We start from the raw sequence: 23,388 nt of genomic DNA, 5'->3' as shown, positions 1-23,388 counted from the left end.
TTCAATTTGTTTTTGGGCCTTGACACACAAAATCTCAGTCTTGTTCCCATTTATTTCATTTAATGAACATTTCTAACCTGCAACATGTTCTCTTCAGCTGAATAATCTTTACATTTGTGTCATCGGATGTAGATTATTGCAATGCCCTATTTACTGGTTTGGATAAATAATCCCTCTCTCACCTCCAAGCCATATAAAATGCTGTGTCCAGACATACTTTCCAGCAAGCAAGCTCACAAGACCCCCATTTTATATTCTTTAAATTGACTACCAACAGATGTTAGAATCCGTTTAAAAATTCTCACACTAACATACAGAGCACTAGACAACCACCTGAGGTTTCAAACATAATTAGACTGAATTTTGTTAAAAGCATTGGGAAAATCAAATATATTCTTCACAGTGCTAAGGTTGAAGAGGTGCTGCAGAATTCCAAAAAGCTAGTTTGCACATTCTTTAGGACTCTGTGGCTGACACCATCTACACTTGCAGACTTGCTCTTGTTCATTCTTTCCTGCTGACAGAGAAGCACAAGAAGCAGACAAAGGGGGCATCAGTATCTTCTGAACTGTTTCAAACCAACAAGAGAGGACAAGCAGTATGATCCATGTTGGGAATTGAAGAGCAAACAATTGAGGTGCGACTGTAAAAGTGTTTGTGTATAATTCTACTTGGGCTTAAATGGCTTTTGTATCGATGTAATGGGGAAAAAGTGCCCCCCCTCTGTGTGTGGCCAATTTATATGGTGCTGGCCATGGTAATTGCTGCCAGTCTGTGAAAGCTGCAGGAGAGTCGAGTCTCACTGTACAACACAAAATGCTAATATGTTGCTCCATTGTAGTGTGCTGTGCTTTCATTTGCATTCACTGACACCGTTATAACCTCTTTTCCACTAGTGCCTGCTCAGTGTGGTTCCGCACGGCTCTACTTACTCTTTAGGCTTTTCCATTGGCAACGGTTACGTGGAATCATTACTATTTTTAGTACCTGGGTGGATGCGGTTCCAACCATGCTGAGTTGTGCTAAAAACGCGACGCCAGAAGACGCTCTTTCCACTTAGGTTGAAACTGCTTCCCTTTCTCTTCTGTACTTATCCAGAGTTTCTTCTGGCTGCCTGCAGAAAATTTTTTAAGTTATTGTGTTTCTTTTATTTTACTTGAAAAAAAATATTAATGTGGTGGTAATCACAGTCAATCTGTATAAGCAGCAGGAGAGCTATACTTGAACTGTGTGTGCTATTCACAATGAGCCGACGACATTTTTCCATTTGGGAATTAATGCACCTGATTACCCAGAAGTCTCTTTTCTTCATCAAAAACACCACAATGCAGAATCGATGGGTTTATTTGGGCTTGCCAGTTATAGTAAGGTGAAGCTGAACCCATTACATCACTTTTTTTTTGGCAGGAGGTAGTTCTATAGTTTCTTCCTGTAGCCTGTCTGTAGCCTCGAAAACAACTTAACAGATCTTCTTGAGTGTCCTGTGATGGTCTTTTCACTGTCCATTTTATGACAGATTGCCTCTAAACAACGGGTTTATACATATAAAAAGGAAAGTTAAGATTTCGATCTACTTTGCCTTTGGCAGGGCTTGCAGAGGAAGTATAGACATATCTGACATTTCCATTAAAACTAATGCAATGTTTTGTTTTCTCGCAGCAGTAGAAGAATAAATATTTAAATGTTAGAAGTGTAACAGATGATACATCACTAAAATATCCGAATATTGTTAAAAATGCATTGGCGTATCTGTAGTTAGCAATAACTGAGCTGATAACTCACATGCAGAGCAGGCAACAGCTGATGGCAGGGCATATACAGTTCATTCAATAACGTGTTATTAATCCGTAAGGGTAGGTCATTTAAACAAACCCTTACAGCTGCAAAATGTAGCTCCCCTCAGCATTCAGTAGCTTATTAGCTCAAGGAATTAAAGAATATGCATATCTATTTTTTTAACGAGGTAAAAGCATAACAGCATCACCCAGGAGGCAGAAAGGAAAATTAATTTTCCAATACAGGGAAGGTTTTCATAATGAAAATCAAAGAGTAGAGGACACAGCCCTACCTGAGCCAACATTTAAAATTACAGCTAAATACATGTGATAAAGACCTGCTGAATTCTATTTGTAAAGATATTATCATGGAAAAAAACAAAACAAAACATATGATCGCATTTTCTTAAAAGTTGGGCTGGGCTGAAATGGGTAACTAAATGTTTTGCCTGTTACTAGGCCTATCATGATAAATTTTGCTGGACAATAAATTGACCCCGAAATTATTGCGATAAATACCAATACTGTCATCTGGAGACCATTTTAAACTTATAATGATAATGGCATATTAATGCAAGTAGCTACCCCCTCTCAATTCAATTCAATTCAGTTTATTTATATAGCGCCAATTCACAACACATGTCTCAAGGCACTTCACAAAAGTCAGGTTCATACATTCCAATTAATCCTAATCATTGAACAGTGCAGTCAGATTCAGTTATTTATTCAAATTGGATAAAAAGTTTTTCTATCTAAGGAAACCCAGCAGATTGCATCCAGTCAGTGACTTGCAGCATTCAAAGATCAATAAACTTAAATTTCTAAAGATGATTTAACACTGGAACTGGAAGACATTTTAAAATGTCCAAAATAAACAAAAACAATGAATAAAATTGATTATGAAATCTCTAAACAAAATTGCCCTTGAAAAACTTTTAAACATTAGACTCAAGACAGGGAAAACTGGCCAAACTGCCAGTTTTACAGACAAAAAGTGCAAACTAACAACAAAAGCACTGCATTTAAATAAGAGCTTCTACAGGTCACATGTGTATCTGTAGCTACTTTAGTCTGGGAGATTAAATGATTAAACATTACAGTGATTGTGGTCTGTTGGGAAGATGAAGACGGCCCAGTTGTAGTTTTTTGTCCCAGCTGGGAAAACTGCATTGGATGATTATAAGGTGTAGATGCAGGTTTGTTGTATTGCCGCATTTAGTTGCTACTGTTTTACAACAAATGCGACATACCAGCTTGCACAAGTTTTGGTGTTTCACCACAGTAATTTGGTTTGAATCCAAAGTGCTCTCACACTGCAGCTCAACTAGCATTTCTCTGGTTTGTTACTCCTCACGGACCTCTCATACTACACTCTATGGTACGTAACGAGACCATGCGCCTGGCAAGTACCTGACGCAAGAGTCCACTCCCCCATAAGCTAGGGACACAGGAAGGGGGAAACCTTTTGCAGCCCAGTCTTTGTTGTAGACAGATGGAGACGCAAGGAAAACAAACAAGCGAACATTGCGTACTGTGATATGCCTACCTTTTACTTCCTACAACTGACTGGGAAATGATCAAAGAGTGCATGGAAGCTGTGGCAGAAACACATTTATATGGAAAAGGACAACAACTTAAGGAAAGGGTTATGCAAATTGCCATTCCTGCCACAAGCACAACAAGGAGAACAGAATTGTTATACCAAAATGTATAGACACAGCTCAACAGTGCCATTCAAAGTGCGTTTAATATCGGTACTTAAATTGGATTGCACTTTTCTGTTCAACAGATAATTTCATAGGTGTATGAATAACTGATCAATAGTTAAACAAAAATTCTAGTGTTCATTAAATGTTAAATAAAATTAAATAAAATATGTTTCTTACTTGATTTAAAACGTTCAGACCCCAAAAGTGTTTGGATGGTGAAGGTAGTGGACCTCCTGCTATTTTAGTTGGGGACCCCTGTTCTATGGTGTTGTATGTTGGAGCAGCAGCTTATCTACAGTTGACAGGAAGTGGTTAGATAAGCTCATCAGGAAGGTCAGCTCTGTCCTAGGATGCCCCATTGACACATTTGTGCTAGAGTCCTTCTGTCTCCCATCACCTGAACTAACATCACTGTTGGACCATGTCTCTCACACTATGCAAGAAGCTGTCGCTGAAGGGCTCCTTCAGTAAAAGACTGCTGCACCCTAGGAGCACAAAGAAGTTAACACCGATCCTTCCTCCCAGCTGATGATTGACTTTATAACTGCCACTGCTCCACACAAGCTCAATTAGTGTTTACATCTTTTTTGCAGTTTATTTTTTCAAATAACTCTACTCAGTTGCACATTTCATTTATTCTGTGTCTTTTTTAATTGCTGTACAGTATTTGTTTCTTATGTTGAACTTTTTATCCTCTTTCCTGTACCTGTATGCTTCCATTTGACTTTTACATTGCTCCTGACACACCTGAATTTTCCCACTGTGGGGAAGAATATTTCTTTTCTTCTATTCTCAAGACTAACATAATAGGAAGCACATTGATAAGGCGCTTACAGTGATCTGCATGCATCACCTTTTGACTCATAACATCAGTGGTTCTCCATCATGGTCCTCAGGACTCCACATGTTTTAGGTGTTTTCCTGGAGCCACACTCTCAACTTAAATGAATGTGTGATTAGCAGCACTTGATGAACAGATGATGTACACAACTTGGCTCCATTACGATTTTGCTATACAGGAAAGAAGCATACATTTTTTTTTTAAATAAATGGGTGCTGAATTGCCTTTACTCATCTGTTGTGTCTTAATTTAGAAGATGAAACCACTTGTTACACTGTTACTGGTTGTATATTGCTGCACTTTATTTGAAAGAACCCAATGGCTTCATATGAGTATGTTTGCATGAGAAGGACTTTGATAAATCTGTAAGCCAACATTGCCATGTTCGATAAAGATGATCAGCATGCCCACCTTTAAATTTTTAATCATGATATAAATGTGCACCACATTTATAAGGCAAAACCATAGGTCTCATGTAAAAAAAAATGTGCACACCCTAGTGTGTTGAGATATATCGATATTTAACTGATTTTCTGGCCCAAGATGAAAACTGGCTAATCAACTGCTATACGGGCCATTTTGTTCAAACTGAGTTCGGAGCCTTCTCTGTTCTTGGATAACAGCATGGTAAGGACCCATTTTTTACCTGTATCAACAATTGGGTTGTAAGAACAGAGCCATAGCAATCGGAGCTTGCAGACTTATTGGGACCACGCCAGTGGATTCTGAGCCGACCAATGCCAGCTGTGCAAGATGGAATTATCTGCATGTCAGCTGGGTTCACCAAATTCCCATAAAATGCAGTCAAACATTTAAGCGCAGTTTGCAGGTGAAACAACGTTTTTCTGATTTAACTGGAGTTGTCAGCTGTGCACATATCGCCAAAATCACAAGATGAATATTCTGTTTAACAAAGATTTTAATTTCAACTATCTACAGCCATTACTGCGGGATATGCAAAATACTTTTAATTAACATTGTGGCCCAGTGGCCTGCTGCGATTTTGTTTATTTCAATGCATAGAACTATTGGAAACAGACCTTGAGATGGTGTGGCTTAAGATGGGTGGCATCTTAGTGAGTAAATTCATTTAATTGATCCACTGTTAATCCCGATTGGTATCAAGCCTGTGCATCTGTGGGAATGCACATGCTCAATGTGCATCAAGGGTGCCGTGAAGACATCTGGATTCCCTGAATAATTTCTCGTCAGTGGTTAAAGTAAATGGCTTCCTGTTTGTGCTGGTTTAACTAGAGTTTCGTAAGCATTCCATCAAACCCCTGAGTGTTATTACAGAAGTTATGTAAATTTATTACAACCCCTGGCAAAAATTATGGAATCACCAGTCTCTGAGGATGTTCCTTCAGTTGTTGAATTTTGTAGAAAAAAAACAGATCACAGACATGACAAAAAACTAAAGGCATTACAAATGGCAACTTTCTGGCTTTAGGAAATACTAAAAGAAATCATGTAAAATAATTGTGGTAGCCAGTAACAGTTACATTTTTAGAACAAGCACAAGAAATAAATTATGGAATCACTTAATTTTGAGGAAAGAAATATGGAATTACAAACAATAACACCTGCATCAGATTAAATCTGCTCGTTAGTGTCCAGGTAAAAAGGAGTGATCACACATTGGAGAGCTGCTGCAACAAGAGTACTGACATGAATCATGGCTCCAACACCAGAGATGTCACTTGAAAAAAAGGAGAGGATTATCAAACTCCTTAAAGAGGGTAAATCATCACGCATTGTTGCACAAGATGTTGGTTGATCACAGTCAGCTGTGTCTAAAACCTGGACCAAGTATAAACAACATGGGAAGGTGGTTAATGGCAAGCATACTGGTAGACCAAGCCAGGCATCAAAGCGTCAAGACAGAAAACTTAAAGCAATATGCCTTGAAAACAGAAAATGTACAACAAAACAAATGAGGAACAAATGGGAGGAAACTGGAGTAAACGTCTGTGACCGAACTGTAAGAATCCGCCTAAAGGAAATGGGATTTACATGCAGAAAAGCTAAAAGGTAGCCATCACTAACACCTAAACTGAAAAAAACAAGGTTACAATGGGCTAAGGAAAGGCAATCGTGGACTGTGGATGACTGGATGAAAGTCATATTCAGTGATGAATCTTGAATCTGCATTGGGCAAGGTGATGATGCTGGAACTTTTGCTTGGTGCTGTTCCAAAGAGAGAGAGTCTGAAGAAAACATGCAAATTTCCAGTCATTGATGATATGGGGCTGCATGTCAGGTAAAAGCACTGGGGAGATGGCTGTCATTACATCTTCAATAAATGCACAGGTTTACGCTGACATTTTGGACACTTTTCTTATCCCATCTATCGAAAGGATGTTTGGGGATGATGACATCATTTTTTCAAGATGATAATGCATCTTGCCATAGAGCAAAAACTGTGAAAACATTCCTTGAAGAAAGACACATAAGGTCAATGTCATGGCCTGAAAACAGTCAGGATCTCAATCCCATTAGAAATCTGAGGTGGAAATTAAAGAAAATGGTCTATGACGAGGCTCCAACCTGCAAAGCTGATCTGGCAACAGCAATTAGAGAAAGCTGGAGTCAGATTGGTGAAGAGTACTGTTTGTCACTCATTAAGTCAATGCCTCAGAGACTGCAAGCAGTTATAAAGGCCAGAGGTGGTGCAACAGAGTACTAGGGATGTGCTGGAGTGTTATTTTGTTTGTTTGTTTTTCATGATTCCATATTGTTTTCCTCAAAATTGAGTGATTCCATAATTTATTCCTTGTGCTTGTTCTAAAAATGTAACTGTTACTGGCTACCACAATTATTTTTCGTGATTTCTTTTAGTATTTCTTAAAGCCAGAAAGTTGCCATTTGAAATGCCTTTAGTTTTTTGTCATGTCTGTGATCTGTTTTTTTCTACAAAATTCAACAACTGAAGGAACATCCTCAGAGACTGGTGATTCCATAATTTTTGCCAGGGGTTGTACGTTTGAAATGGTACAACTTCATGCTTTCCCCAGCACACTTCTACATTTGCAATAGTGTGTGTGCTCCATGTAAGTGGAGTAACATTAACTTACGTCTGATTTTGCACATAAGATAAGGAGTACCTGAGTGTGTTTTTACATGGCTCATTTATGAGTGTCTCCAACTAACATTGCTCATCTTTCTTCGGGCAGACATGCATTTTAATTGTGCAGAGCCAAGAATCACATCCCTCATGTATGCTCAAATTCACATTGATCAGGGCGTACAAAGAAATGTGCTTTGGTGCTTTGTAGGGCTGAAACGATTCCTCAAATAACTCGAGGTACTTTAGTTATTCGAGGCCTCCACCTGCAAAATTATAAAATTCCTCAAGCCAATTATCTGCCTCGAGGCTTATTTAAATTATGTTTTACTTTTCAGCGCAATGTGTTTCACCCAGATAGGTATTAATGTTGCGCAATTCTCTCACTTCCACCAATGACCTGTTGACCAGAGCTAGCACATGGCCGCTAAGAGTTATTAGCAGGTATGGAGGAAGAAGGCGAGGGGAAAGATGCGCCGCCAAGAAAGAGACTGAAAGCGTCAAACAGCAGAAAAGAAAACAGTACAGTGCATGCACTGCAAAATGGATTTCGCAAATAACAACGCATCCTCGATGCTGCAAAACCTCAGCAGGAAACGTTCGCTGCATTCATCGAGCTCACCTGTTAGAAGCTACGGACATAGCTCCATTTTTATTATACAATTGTGAAGTGGAACAAAAATTATACATGATTTCATTTTTTTTTAACAAATAAAAAACTGAAAAAAACAAGTATCCAGTCTCCCTGAGTCAATACTTTGTGGACCACATTTTGCTGCAATTACAGCTGAAAGTCTTTTAGGGTATGTCTCTACTAGCTTTGCAAGTCTAGTGACTGAAATTTTTACCTATTTTTCTTTGCAAAACAGCTCAAGCTCAGTCGGATTAGATGGAGACCATTGGTGATCTTGCTGACTGGGCCATTCTAACATAAATGTTTTGTTTTAAACCATTCCATTGTAGCCTGGCTTTATGTTTAGGGTCATTGTCCTGCTGGAAGATGAACCTCCGCCCCAGCGTCACGTATTTTCCAAAAGGGGTTTTTCCCAAGAATGCCCTGTATTTGGCTCCATCCATCTTCCATCAACTCTGACCACCTTCCCTGTCTCTGCTGAAGAGAAGTAGCCCTAGAGCATGATGCTGCCACCATATGTGACAGTGGGGATGGTGTGTTCAAAGTGATGTGCAGTTTTAGTTCTCGGCCACACATAGCATTTGGCATTTTGGCCAAAAAGTTCAATTTTTGTCTCGTCTGACCAAAGCACCTTCTTCTTCCATGTTTGCTGTGTCTATTACATGGCTTCTGGCAAACTGCATATGGGACTTTTTAAGGTTTCTTTTAAGAATGGCTTTCTTCTTGCCACTCATCCATAAAGACCACATGTGTGCAGTGCACCACTAACAGTTGAGCTGTAGATCTCTGCAGTTCCTCCAGAGTCACCACGGGTCTTTCTGCATCTCTAATCAGTGCTCTTCTTGTTCGGCCTGTAAGTTTAGGTGGACAGCCTGGTCCTAGTAGGTTTACAGTTGTAAACTGCCTCCAAGCTCCCCTGACCTAAATCCAATTGAACATATCTGGGACATTATTTTTAGGTCCATCCCACACCACCAGGTTGTACCTCAGACAGTCCAGGAGCTCAGTGATGCCTGGTTAGGATCCGAGAGGACATACCCCAAGACACCATCCGTTATCTCATAAGGAGCATGCTCCAACGTTGTCAGGCATGCATAAATACATGTGGGGGCCATACAAACTCAATACCATTTCGAGTTGCTGCAGTTTCAGCAAATTGGACAAGTCTGCTGCATCAGTCTTTCGGTTTAAATTTCTGTGGGTTGATCATTTTCATCAAATGATGGGGCCTCCTTTTGTTCTTAACACATTCCGCATTAAATATCAATATGGATATCCATCATAATTTTTTCCAGTTGAGATCTGATGTTTTCTCAAAGTGTTCCTTTAATTTCTTTGAGTAGTGTATTTAAGCAACAGCATAATAACTGTTTTCCATTTTAAATAAAGAAAATATACTTTTGTTTTGAATATTTGTGTAAATACTGTTATGATTTAGTTTTCCTTTTGCTAATAAGAATGATTTATCAGTCAAGAATACAATTTCTCTAATTGTTTGAGTGTGTGTCATTTCGCAACCCCTATGCCCCAAGATGTAAACCTATGGGAAAGCCTGCCAGACACATAGGTTGCCCCTTCAATATGAACATTATTGCTCAGGTTAAAAGCTTGCTAGCTTGTTATTAAAAACCCAGATTCTTCAGATTACATCCACCTATAAAAAGACTCTACATTTAAAACAAAATGTTGCTGAACTTTTTTAATTCAGTCACATCTATGTTTCCCACATAAAAACACTATATGTAAAACCCCTGACACTTGCCTGATTTGCCGTAGTGAATTAATCTTCATTTTGTCGTAGCCCCCGTAATCGACATATCTAATCTCCACCTCCTCAGTTTCTTTATAGAAAGTAATGACTTGAGCTCTCCACCATGCACCATCCATTGCTGGAGCTGCACAGATGACACCAACTAGAAGGAAGCATAAAAAACAACCTTTATCAAAAAAAAAAAAAAAAAAAAAAAAAAAGAAAACTGTAAAAAGGTGGCATCGCATTTTTTTCCCCTCACAAGAATGCAGATTTTTTTCCAACCTACAAGAAAAACTTTACTTTCAGTATAACAGATATTCATGTACAATTTGAAGCCATAAACTGTGGGGAATCATCTTAAACATTTGTATAAACATGTCGTGGGGTGTATCTTCACATTTAATAACTTAAAATGAACCCATATAAATAGCCCATATCTGATGACTTTCTAAACATAAAAATAAGGGAAAATAGATTTTCTTGCCAGGATTACCTTCAGCAGGTGAAGGCAGTGCTGGAGTACCCGGCTGGGAATAGCAAAGGAACATCTGCTGATCAAGACTTCTTAAAGCATGGTAGGTGGGATGGGTGTGCTGCTGGACAAAGATGTGACCAGCTGACACAATGTTTACCACAATCACTTCAACTGTCACACCGCTAGGCAGAAGGAGCTGAGGAAAAAAGTCACAGGAGAAAGAGTCAATCTGGAGTAAATGTTAAGTCATCAATGCAGAGTTCCTCAAGCCTCAAGGTTTTTATTCCTCCCAACCATTTAAAAAATTACAGGGCTGAGATATTTTGACGATAAGGAAGCTCATCCTTACCCAGGAGGTTATGGGAAGTGATGGCAATGTGAGTGGAGGTGCATATAGATTTGTTAAGTCCAGGTCTTTAAATTTCTTGCCAATAAATGATAGAGCCATTTCAACCTGCTGCTGCAAACCTGAAGACAGATTAAGCAATTTACATTAAACCAAATCAACCAAACAGTAGTATAACAGCAGAGTTTGTCATATTTACTATCTTAAATTATGACAAAAATTAACCTTGTTCTTCAGCAAAGATTTGTTTTTCTTGCACTCACCTTCTATGTGGCAGATTTGGAACTCCTGTGTATACGGCAAAGTGGAGATGTATATTTTTGCACCGGAGTTCTGCTTCAGGAAACTTACATATCTCCCTTGCTTTCCAATCAGTCGCCCTACAAGATGCTGACACAAGAAAGCAAATGGATCAAGATAATTGTAAACATTTCAGATCACGTGAAGGCAAATCCGCTAATTCACACTGACTTCTGTGTCTGCTCTGTCACACACATAATGTATATATATATATATATATATATCACACAGCTCAAAACAAATAAAGGGAACACTTAAACAACACAATATAACTCCAAGTAAATCAAACTTCTGTGAAATCAAACTGTCCACTTAGGAAGCAACACTGACTGACAATCAATTTCAAATGCTGTTGTACAAATGGAATAGACAACAGGGGGAAATCTCTGGCGATTAGCAAGACACACTCAATAAAGGAGTGGTTCTGCAGGTGGGGACCACAGACCACTTCTCAGTACCTATGCTTTCTGGCTGATGTTTTGGTCACTTTTGAATGTTGGTGGTGCTTTCACACTCGTGGTAGCATGAGACGGACTCTACAACCCACACAAGTGGCTCAGGTAGTGCAGCTCATCCAGGATGGCACATCAATGCGAGCTGTGGCAAGAAGGTTTGCTGTGTCTGTCAGCGTAGTGTCCAGAGCCTGGAGGCGCTACCAGGAGACAGGCCAGTACACCAGGAGACGTGGAGGAGGCCGTAGGAGGGCAACAACCCAGCAGCAGGACCGCTACCTCCACCTTTGGGCAAGGAGGAACAGGAGGAGCACTGCCAGAGCCCTACAAAATGACCTCCAGCAGACCACAAATGTGCATGTGTCTGCACAAACGGTTAGAAACCGACTCCATGAGGATGGTATGAGGGCCCGACGTCCACAAACGGGGGTTGTGCTCACAGCCCAACACCGTGCAGGACGCTTGGCATTTGCCAGAGAACACCAGGATTGGCAAATTCACCACTGGCGCCCTGTGGTCTTCACAGATGAAAGCAGGTTCACACTGAGCACATGTGACAGACGTGACCGAGTCTGGAGACACAGTGGAGAGCGATCTGCTGCCTGCAACATCCTTCAGCATGACCGGTTTGGCAGTGGGTCAGTAATGGTGTGGGGTGGCATTTCTTTGGAGGGCCGCACGGCCTCATTGTGACTTGTTTTAAGGACATTACATCAAAGTTGGATCAGCCTGTAGTGTGTATTTCCACTTTAATTTTGTGTGTGACTCCAAATCCAGGCCTCAATTGGTTAATAAGTTTGATTTCCATTGATGATTTTTGTGTGATTTTGTTGTCAGCATTTTCAACTTTGTACAGAACAAAGTATTCATTGAGAATATTTCATTCATGCAGATCTAGGATGTGTTAGTGTTCCCTTCATTTTCTTGAGCAGTGTATATATATGTGTACATATACGCACATACGTGTGTGTGTGTGTTTTTTGCATGGACTTCTGCATACTTTTACACAACGATCATTTTAGTACATGCCAAATTCTGAATAAAACATTGCGCCGCAAGGTTTTTGTATATGAGGCCCCTGGTCCTCAAATCATAAGCACAGCTGCAGCACACCGGCAATCTAGCTTGAACATGCATGTTTGCAGGGGACGGTGTGAGCACTGCATACACGAATGTGAGTGACACTGCTAAACCATTCCTCCTGTCTCTGGTTGGTTCTAACCGGAAACGGTGTATTTCTGTAAATGGTAGTAGGACCACTGGGAGAAGTCAAGCTAGAGTAGCTTGACTTTTTTTTTTCTTTTTTACAGATTACCTGCTCATATTTTACAGATAGGACAGTGACAGTTTTAATTCAATTCAATTTCAAAAATACTTTATTAATCCCGTAGGGAAATTAAATGTTGTTGTAGCTCATTATGAGGGTTTCTTCAAAGAGCCGTTGTAGATGCTGATGGCTGTGGGCAGGAAGGATCTCCTGTAGCATCCGTCTTACAGCACATCTGAAGAAGCCTCTGACTGAAGACACAGTTGTTGTAGGACAGTCTCATGAAGAGGATGATCAGGGTTCTCCATAATGTTCTTCATTTTATGAAGAATCCGTCTTTCCACAATGATCTCCAGAGGTTCCAGAGGAGTCCCCAGAACAGAGCCAGCCTTCTTTATTAGCTTGTTGAGCTTTTTTTAAGTCCCTGGCTCTGATGCTGCTTCCCCAGCAGATGATGGCAGAAGAGATCAGACTATCCACAACAGACTTATAGAAGATATGCAGCATCTTGCTAAAAACACCAAAGGACCTAAGCTTCCTCAAGAAGTACAGTCTGCTCTGTCCATTCTTGTAGATGGCTTCACAGTTGCATCTCCACTCTAGTCTGTTGTCCAGGTGAACACCAAGGTATTTATACTCCTCCACCACCTCCACTTCTTCTCCCATGATAGAAATAGCTTTTGACTTATTCCTGTTTCTCCTAAAATCTACAATCATCTCCTTTGTTTTAGTCACGTTCAAAATGAGATGATTTCATTCTACACCACGCCACAAAGCGGTCCACCACCTTCCTGCACTCAGCTTCTTGTCCATCTCTGATCCACCCCACGACTGCAGAATCATCCGAGTATTTCTGCAGATGACAGGAGTCTGTCTTGTACTGGAAGTCTGAGGTGTACAGAGTGAAAAGGAATGGTGAGAGTACAGTCCCCTGTGGTGCTCCTGTGCTGCTGACTACCTGGTTAGACACACAACCCTTCAGTCTGTGGTCTGTTTGTCAGGTAGTCTTTGATCCAGGAGATTGTTGAGGCCTCCACCTGAGTCTTCTGGAGTTTCTGACAAAGCAAATCAGGTTGGATTGTGTTAAATGCACTGGAGAAATCAAAGTAAAAAGTAAATGATCCTCACATTGCTGCTGGCTTTGTCCAGATGACAGTGGGTTTGTTAAAGCAGGTGTATGATGGTATCTTCAACTCCAACTCCACAGCGATAAGCAAACTGAAGGGGGTCCTGATGTACTGTTTGCTTACTCAGGTGGGCCAACAGGAGTCTCTCTAGGACCTTCATGATGTGGGATGTCAGGGCAACAGGTCTATAGTCATTGAGGACCGATGGGTGAGTTTTCTTTGGTACCGGAACAAGACAGGTCTTCCACAACACCGGAACCTTCTTCTGGGCCAAGCTAAGGTTGAAGAGGTGCTGCAGAATCCCGCAGAGCTGCTCTGCACAGCCCTTCAGGACTCTAGGGCTGACATGTTCTGGACCTGCAGCCTTATTCCGATTCAGTCTCTCCAGTTGCATCTTCACTTGACTTCTTGAGACACACAGGTGGAAGGGGGAGGCAAAGGGAGCATCAGCATCTACTGATTTGGTTGAAGGCAAACATGTAGAAGCAGAAGGGTCTAGGGCTGAGGTGGAAGATAAAACATTTGAGGTGTTACTGGACAGCTGTGGGTCAAAGGAGGGTGGAATGTCTGTTTGGCTGTGAGCAGGAGAGGAGGATGCTGAGCTTGTTTCTGAACTGAACCTATCGAAGAATGTGTTCAGTTCATTGACTCTGTCCATACCTTCATTGGTCCGATCATCCCTCTGCCTGAAGCCCGTGATTTTCTTCATCCCTGACCACACATCTCTGATATTGTTTTGCTGGAGCTTGTTCTCCAGCTTCTTCTTGTACTCTTCCTTGCTGACTCTTATCTTGACTTTAAGTTGCTTCTGTATACTCCTCAATAATTCTGTCTCCCTCTCTGAAGGCTCTTTTTTTCTTGTTAAGCAGGTCACTGGTGATCCAAGGTTTGTTATTGGGGAAGCATCTTACGGTTCTGGTGGGGATGATGTTATCCACACAGACGTTTATATAGTTGGTTACACACTCAGTCATGGCATTGATGTCCTCTCCATGTGGCTGGCACAGTGCGTCCCAGTCTGTAGCCTCAAAGCAACCTTGCAGAGCTTCTTCAGCTTCCTGTGACCATTTTCTCAGTCTTCTTTATTACAGGTTGCCTCTGAACAAGGGGCTTATATTTCGAGCAGAGAAAAACAAGATTGTGATCTGATTTGCCTAGAGGAGGTCTTGCTGTAGAGATGTATGAGTCCTTGACATTTGCATAAAACAAATCCAATGTTTTGTTTTCTCTGGTAGAGCAGCTGACAAACTGTTGAAATGTTGGAAGTGTAGCACAGAGTGAAGCATGGTTAAAATCACCAGAAATTGCCACAAAAGCATTGGGGTTTTGTGTCTGTAGCTTAGCAACAACTGAGCTGATGACATCACATGCAGTGTCGGCAACACCAGAAGGTGGAACGTAAACTGTTGCCAAAATAACACTGGTGAACTCTGGGTAAATAATATGGACCAAAACTTACTGCTAGCAGTTCAATATCTGGACTGCAGAGACGACACTTCACAGTTACATGTCCTGGATTACACCATCTGTTGTTCACAAGTACTGCCAGTCCACCTCCTTTACATTTGCTGCTCCTCTTTAAATCTCTGTCTGCTCGTATGGTTAAAAAGCCCGGCAGAGAGACGCTGGAGTCGGGGATATGATCCTGCAGCCATGTCTCAGTAAAACACATAATACTGCATGCCCGGTACTCTGGCAGGGTCCTTTGTAGGGCTTGGAGTTCATCCAACTTGTTTCCCAATGATCTCACATTGCCCATCAGAATTGACGGAAGAGATGGTTTGAACGTCCTCCTTCTCTCTCTTCTCTTAGCTCCTGCTCTGCATCCACGGAGTCTCCTTTTCAACTCATCAGGGATTTGGGGTTGTAGTTGAAGTATTATTTGAGCTTTTGAGATATTAATCAGCTGCTCCCGGTTGTAAGAAACAACCCCATTGCCATGGCAATGCATCATAACAAATGTCCAAAAATAGAAAGTATTAGGAAAAATCCTCCAAGCTGCACAGCATCTGACACCCGAGAGGACAGTCATCCAAAAAAAATCATCTGTATCTACCACAAGAGGAAGAGTTCCCAAAAAAGAATAAATCAGAATCAAAAGTAACAGAGCAGCTCCAACCTGCTGCCACCTTGAGCGGCGCATTTCTAGAATGAATAAATGTAAAAAATAATAATAATGAATAAATAAAAATAATAATAATAAATGTAAAAAAATACACTAACAAAAGTTACCTACTGCAGCTTTAAAGAAGCGCTGATGTGGCAGTCATTGATTCCTGTTAACAGCACAGCTGGGGCTTATAAACATTTTGGTACTATAAAACCATGTTTGATTTAATTCAAGATGAAAATACCATTTCTAGTTTTTTATAAATGGTGCATAGTTTGTCAGTTTATGTTTTCAGATTTGATGAGTGGGTATTTAGCCCCAGTGATGTCCAGTTTTCCACAAAAGCTTGGAAATAATTTCACAACTATCAAAGTTAAGTATTAAGGGGATATATCATGCAAAATTCACTTTTTTAGCTCTTAAACACATTTTTGTGTATTGGGAGTCTCTGAAAGTCTAGAAAAATTGAATTTAGTCCTTCCAGATCCTGCAATGATATATTTAGATGTTTTTGGGTCATATTTGGTCAGTCTGTTCAGATTTGTCCATTTTCTATTATGTTTCGTTCTCTATTACATCACAGTATTTTCTGTGGAATTTCTAACGATGGTCATGGACTTCCAGTTAACCAATCCATCAAATCTGGCATTTTTTCTCTCACAGTATTTGTGTAGTACAAGTTGAAGGATGCCGAAGCAGCAATTTAAATAGGAAAAGGAAGGATTTAAAAGCATATGTCCCCCTTACAAAAATAGTAAATTTTTAATGTAAAAAAAATAAATAGCAACATACATGACCTTTTAACTGAATAAGGGGGCTGGTACAATCAATTAACTAACATCTTTTCAAACCACAAAGCACAGCAATGTGAAAAAAAGGTCTTGAAATTGAGCATTTTTTCTTTATTTTGGGTCTCAAGTTTTCGCAGGTTTTAATGTAAATCGAGGTATAAAAATTTAATTCAATTCAGTTTTATTTATATAGCACCAATTCACAACACATGTCGTATCAAGGCATTTCGCAAAAGTCAGGTTCATACATTCCAATTAATCCTAATCATTGAACAGTGCAGTCAGATTCAGTTATTTATTCAATATTGGATAAAAAGTTTTTCTGTCTAAGGAAACCCAGCAGATTGCATCCAGTCAATGACTTGCAGCATAAAAATTATCCCAGAATTTCAGCTTTTAAAAAGAAGACTGTAGCTGTCTTTTTTTCCACCCACACAAATTATTTTGGTCTCATATTGCTAACATACTTGCTAGATTAGAGTACCTTATTAATGACACCGGATTATCGCCATTATTGAGTATTTGCTGCCCATTTGAAGTTAAAAACAACTATACATATTTGAGTGGTGTGACAATGCAATTTTAATTAAAAAAATATAAATAACTCAAGTAATTGTATGTGCCGTTTCTTAAGTATCAGACAACAGTAAATGGCATTAATGCAAGAGAGTGGAGGTAGTGTGTCATTTAGGCATCTTAATAGTTGGTTTGACTAACTAACCTTTGGGACCTCAATCTCCCAGATGATGAGCTCTGAGGTAGATGAGGCAGCGCTGTTACCCTGGTTCTCACAAACACCCATAGTGCAGCCACTGTCCATAGAGTCCATACTGTTAACATCAGAACCTATAGACAGAGACCCAGTGACATCAGTTTTCAGCTTACGGGCACAATTTCAGAAACATCAATTACTGGGTGCAATGTTATGCTTTGCTATATAAAATAATCCATGAGCCATCATTATGGATAACATCACTAATTAGGATAATACAGTGCTATTTAGAAACTTTTGCTTCCGATTTGCAACTAGTACCTAATACAAGAAGGTTTGTTAAAAGGGGTTGGGGCCCAATGATTTCCATGGAGTAAATGTAGACAAAATTACAGAATTTGGACAGTTGAAAGGGAATTGACTATAATGTGAAATACTGTAGAAATTCTGAAGTTGGTTGAACTTAGTTTTCAATAACAGCTGACACCGTTTTCACCCTTTTAACCGACAGTTACAGTAAAACTCTGACTCTATTGGCTGCTGCTGAACGTCTGATGTGATCAGCTAGTGCTTAACAGAATGCTGTGTGGGAGAGACCACTGCATAGTGCTATATAATGCTGTAACATTAGCCATTAAGCATTCAAACCACTGTTTATGACAAACTCTGTTTTATCTACAAATGAATAACAAACTACTAGAAAAACATTACAAGACAAATTATCAACAATGCATGTCCCTGCTGCACTATGCTGAAGTGAGCTGCGCATTCATTAAAAGATTAATTTTATTCATTAAAGATTTTTTTTGTTGGTCTCATGTCAGTTATTAATTGAAGCATTGATAAAGCATAAATTAGGCTTTCTGAAACCCACACCACCCAATGTGGAAAAAGAAGTTTTTTTTGTGTTTGAAATACAATTGGCCCAAAGAGTTCACATTGGTGCATCTCCTTTGATCAAATATGCCCAGTGTTGCATCTCCAGGAATTCACATTATTTTGACAAAATATGATACAATTAAAGAATTTCTCCATTTTGGGGGAAATAATAGTGTGGACCTTATTTATCATTAATGTGTTAAAGGCAAGTGCTCCTCTGAAAAAAAAAGTGCCCACATATTCTAAATATATCCAGGATTATCGAGAGAAAAATAAAATGTGCACATTTCAGACTCCACAGGAAATCTTAATTTAAAAACAAGCCCTGACAGAGTGCAATGTTTCTGAAGTAGGGATTTATCGGTTTTGGACAACATTTATAGTATTATCCTTACCATGGTACAAAGGTTTGTGTTTTATTTTATTTTTTTTAAAAGGTGAACACCAAGTGATCCCTTCTTAGAGTATTTTTTCTTTATATGATCAATGGTCATCTACATTTAAAGGAAATCTCATTGATCCTTGGGTAGACAAGCTTTCAGCAAAAATCCCCATCAGAAGAAAAATTATACAAAAAAACAACTAATAACCAGCATGAATAAAATCATGTCTCACCTCCAGACTGATCTGTATCCACCTCGCATGTCCCATGAGCTTCATTCCTCAGGCCATCCCCATTAACTTTCTTTATATCACATACAGCATCAGAGTTTTTTTCACTTTCCTTTGTGATGGTTCCAACTACAGATTGAGGATGTTTGGCTTCCTTTGCTGACAAGTCTGTAACCTTGAAAACATCTGCCGGATTATCCAGCATGCAGATCTGTAGGTCCTCACAACTGATGCCTTCCTCAGAGTGGCAGGTGCTACAGGCCGAGTCTTCAGCCAGCGTTGCTGCTTCATCACCTCTACATTTAGTAAATAGCACTGGATTTCCTAGGTATGATGGTGTTTGCCAGGCCTCATTCTGCACAATGTTAATTTTCTGAATCCTGGTTTCAACATTTGCCCATTCTGGAGGCAGTGAGGCATCTTTTGGCACTCCTTCGACTTTCTCTCCTGCCTTTGTATTTGCATGGTCTCCCTGTGATAGACTATCATCAAGGGAGGATCTTGTTGAATCAGGTGAGCATCGAGTGCCACTGGCCAGAGCAAAACTCCTATTATTAGGTTCATTGTTTGATCTGACCTCACAGCTAGTGACACCAAGCACTTCCTGGGCAGCTGCGGAGAGGACCTCAGTTATAAGTCCAGCTGCCAGTAGCTCCAGATCATTCAATTCTTGAGTGTTTCTTTTAAAATGCATGTCCACCGAGGTAACTAATGAGGTGGTGGTACCCTGGGCTTTGGAGGAAAGGATGGTAGGTGTGCTGGTGAGAATGTGTTTGTGTACTGGCAGGGGATTTTCCAGAGAGTCTTCATCTGATGTCATCGCCCTGTGTGTTTTGGCAGATGTGAATATACAGATAATCTCCTCTTGTGAATTTACAGAGTTATGTGTTGCGACTTCACCCTCTGGCTCTGGCCTCTCTGCATTAGAAAGATGTATTGCAATGGTGGAGGATCTGGTATCTTTGGAGGCATTGGACGGCAAAGCAACTTCTGGTACCGAGTCTTCAGGAAGAAGGTCTAACTCTTTGGCTGGGCATTTCTCTAGCTTCCCGATAAAAGCAGGAGTCGAGTTAGTCTCAGGGTCAATAAAGGGTTTCATTGATTCCTCTGCCAAATCCTTATTACCAAATGTTGGCAAAATTAAATTTGACAGTGTATCAACTTCCTCAAGCACTATTCTGCCACAGAAAGGAACATAATCACATTTTTGTTTCAGTAAAGATATTGCTTCAGTGTCTTGGAGTCGGGTTGGGGAAATAATTTCATTCACTGTATTCTGGTTATTGAGATTTGGGACAACAGGGGATTCTTCTTCATACAGCAAACTGTTGCTGCCCTCTAAATGAGAGTCTTTACAACTCACGGGAGTTGGAGAGACCTCTGTGCTTTTTTGGCTGTTGAGATGTGCTTTCTTCCTTGAGGTGTACCACCACCAGCCAATAAGTACAAGTACTCCAGGCATTGTGTAGGGAACGACAGAGCGAAACCGCACTGGCATTTCTCAAGACACCAAACTCACCTAAAAAAAAAAAAAAAGACAAAGAAATTTTACTTGCATTAGAGACATCTTGAAATAATTTGCCTTTTAATTAATAATATCTGTTACACTTATTTTTGCTATTAATTCACAAGTCAGTTGGCTAGTGACCAAAATCCATAACTTTTTTACTTACTGATCAAGTCAAATTTATTTATATAGCGCTTTGCAGCAACATGGCACTCAAAGTGCAGTAAGTCAGCCACTGAAAATGCTGTTTTTTCATTTGTACATTAAATGCAACAAAAAACTGAAAACTCACTTCTTGTGGTGTTTAAATGCATCAAAAAGCACTATGTTTGATGCTTTGTGTTCAGTAATAAAAAACAAAAACAAAATAAAAGCAGATCAAGGTTATGGTTCTTTGCTTTGACGCAATAAGGGCAATAACATTTTAGCGGTCATGATAATAGTTGCCGATACCAATATATCACATTCAGGGTGGATGTGTAGGATATTGGTTTTCCCTAAATGATGTTGTCTTTTTTCAAAAATCAATCATAAATTTGCTGTTTTTCACATAAAAGCTGTGCAATAGTAGGTGGAGTGAGCTAGTTGAAAAAGTAGATATTTGAAAAACTATTAATCTGGCTATGGAGACATTTAAAAGGGGCCTACCAGCTTTAGTTTTATTTCAGCTCCCATTCTTAAAAAAATACCTGGTCACTGAAGAAGTTAAACACCCAGAATCAATGTGCTCTTTTTTCAGTCAAGATTTACACAGAAACAAGACATTTTTTAGAATTAAATTTAACCTGTTATAACCATTTCCTTAACTACACAGGCCTTTATGAGAACATCACAAAGGGAGGACAATCTGATTGACTAAAGCCCAGAAAACAGAACTCAGGTCACCTATTTAGTAAAATGTCTAGCTAATTTAGGCATATTCCCATTTCTAAAACTTAAAATGTATTTATGAAAATCCACTATCAGCACCACTTTTAGTTCTGTAACCATAACCTCAAGTTTCTTCACTAAATGATAACAGTGGATCTGGTTGTGAGCACATGCTGGTAACTCTAAACATAGAACAGCTCACATACACTACTCAAAAAAAGGAATACTTTGGGAGACATTTATGTAAAACGTAAAATGCTCACGTTACAGTGACCTATTATGAATGCAAGGGATTTAAGTAAGTGTGTAATGGTGATTCCCTCATATTAAACAATTTTAAAAAGCCAACAACAGTGGGGGTATACAAAAAACATCAATGTCTCAAAGTGAAAACCAAATCTCATGCTGTTTAAAAGTTGGCCAAGTGTCTGCTTTGGCCATCCCACTCTTTTTGAAGGGCACCGGTTCTGAGTACAGAGTTACGAGCCTCTAGAGAGTAATCTAAATAAAGTAATCTGCATGAAGCAATAAAAAAAATAGAAAACAAAATACTAACAATGTCTGTATTACGGTATATGCAAGAATGTAATGTTTTTTGTGCATAAAATGATTCACTGGGATACCAATCTGGCCCACAACCCACCCAGAACTAACTAAGGGTTAGGGGTTTTAATGTGAAGGGGTGTGGTAGGAGAAGCAGAGGAGAGACGCTGCTGTCTGGAGAGGTAATGCTCTAAAGTTTGCCTGAAGAAGTTAACACTTGGGGCTTTATGAGGAAGTTCTCCTCTCAGCCATGGCAATAATGAGACCAAGGACTTCAAAGCGCAAAGCCGCAGTGAAGTTAGTTTTACGTTGGATTTTGGATATTCGTGCTCCGCAGATTCAGCGGGCCCTTCCTTCCATTTGATCTGATGCAGGCAGTTCGATTATGGGCAGCTGCTCTCTGCCTGCTCCCCCTTCCTGCAGACCCTGGTTCACTTCCGAACCAAACATGCCGTTTCATGGTGGTATTGCTTTGTGTGTTCTGGGGAAAAATGTATGTGTGTCTTAATAGTTGATTTTATGTGTGATCAGCTGATTTAGGATGTTAATGAATACAGCACCCTGCCTGCATGTAATTCAGTAAGCTGATGTGTCCTTTTTTACCCTTTTCTTTCAGCCTTCAGGCATGGTTTATGATTTGTAAACAGTAAAATTATATTTTGGTATAAACCGCTCACATCCTTAATATTATTGTAGTCGCTCTTGAGTTTTACTAACTTCTCCATGCACTACTTCAGCGAAACCTTCTCATTTCTCCTGGTCCCATTTCTAATCAAACAGCAGTCTGTTCACGTCACATATAGTCTATACATCTCCTGAATAAAAAAAAGTCAGACTGGTACAGAAAAAAATAGTAATGGAAACACTTGCAAAGCAAGTGGAATGGAGCCAGGCCAAATCGAGCCAGTGGAAAGGAGGAAACTGTTTCTCCATTCCTCTTTAAGCTAGTTGATGTGCTCTTTAGCCAATTGTATCCTCTTCAGCACATTTTATTTTACTTATTTTATTTTTTTAAAAGTGGTAGATTGCAGGGGGCTTCTTGGTAAAAAATAGATTAGCTTCACACAGGCATCTCCTAATTGTCACAGTACTCAACGTTTACTTCAGATCTTCTTTGATCACCCTGGAGCTGATAATTAGCTTAGTCATTGCAATTGTGGCTATTCATCGATCCATTCAAATGGTAGCCTTTGTTTATGCATGTCTCTCTGATTTTGCTTTTCATTTTAAAGTATTGGAGATTAGTATTATGAGTAGTATTGGAGTTTAGCTGAGCAGCCAATCACTTTTTTTGCACTTCGTTTTCCCCCTTCCCGCTTAATATCTTAAAGTACGCTGTTCTTCTGAACAATGCCTGGAAAAACCTATTTTTGTCAGGTTTTCAGAGAGAAATGCATTTACATGTGCTGACCAAGAGCCATCTGATCAACATCTGTTTCTTCACAAAATGACGTCATGAATGCTCTTATTTTGAACACGCCTATTTCAATCAATTATTCAATTACATACACTCATTCATATAATGAATACCGGTTTTGTTGGTTTTCAATTACTCTACCTACACCTAATAGTAAAATTATTTGCAACGTGGTAATATGATTTCTAACAGAAACAGTGATTG

At 39.6% G+C, this 23,388-nt stretch overlaps 1 protein-coding gene across 2 annotated transcripts in view; it reads right to left on the bottom strand.

The window, feature by feature from the left end:
- Window positions 1–23,388, bottom strand: part of akap1b (A kinase (PRKA) anchor protein 1b) — a 59,580-nt gene that overhangs the window by 25,459 nt on the left and 10,733 nt on the right. Inside the window, exons 2-8 of one of the 2 annotated variants that reach the window (XR_007042381.1) lie at window positions 18,851–20,366; window positions 17,366–17,490; window positions 10,861–10,987; window positions 10,601–10,719; window positions 10,270–10,447; window positions 9,786–9,936; window positions 988–1,114 (exon numbers count right to left, since the gene is read on the bottom strand). Coding sequence is in view for 1 of the 2 variants with exons in the window: in XM_047391661.1 (XP_047247617.1) it covers window positions 9,786–9,936; window positions 10,270–10,447; window positions 10,601–10,719; window positions 10,861–10,987; window positions 17,366–17,490; window positions 18,851–20,345 (2,195 nt within the window). In the remaining variant the exon portion in view is untranslated. The remainder of the gene's footprint in view (window positions 1–987; window positions 1,115–9,785; window positions 9,937–10,269; window positions 10,448–10,600; window positions 10,720–10,860; window positions 10,988–17,365; window positions 17,491–18,850; window positions 20,367–23,388) is intronic. The other variant, XM_047391661.1, reaches the window with a different exon arrangement.

The sequence above is a fragment of the Girardinichthys multiradiatus genome, chromosome 18 (assembly GCF_021462225.1).
Source record: "Girardinichthys multiradiatus isolate DD_20200921_A chromosome 18, DD_fGirMul_XY1, whole genome shotgun sequence".
Classification (NCBI taxonomy): domain Eukaryota; kingdom Metazoa; phylum Chordata; class Actinopteri; order Cyprinodontiformes; family Goodeidae; genus Girardinichthys; species Girardinichthys multiradiatus.
Note: the sequence above shows the minus strand (reverse complement) of the source record. Positions and strands in the feature narration are given on the sequence as shown.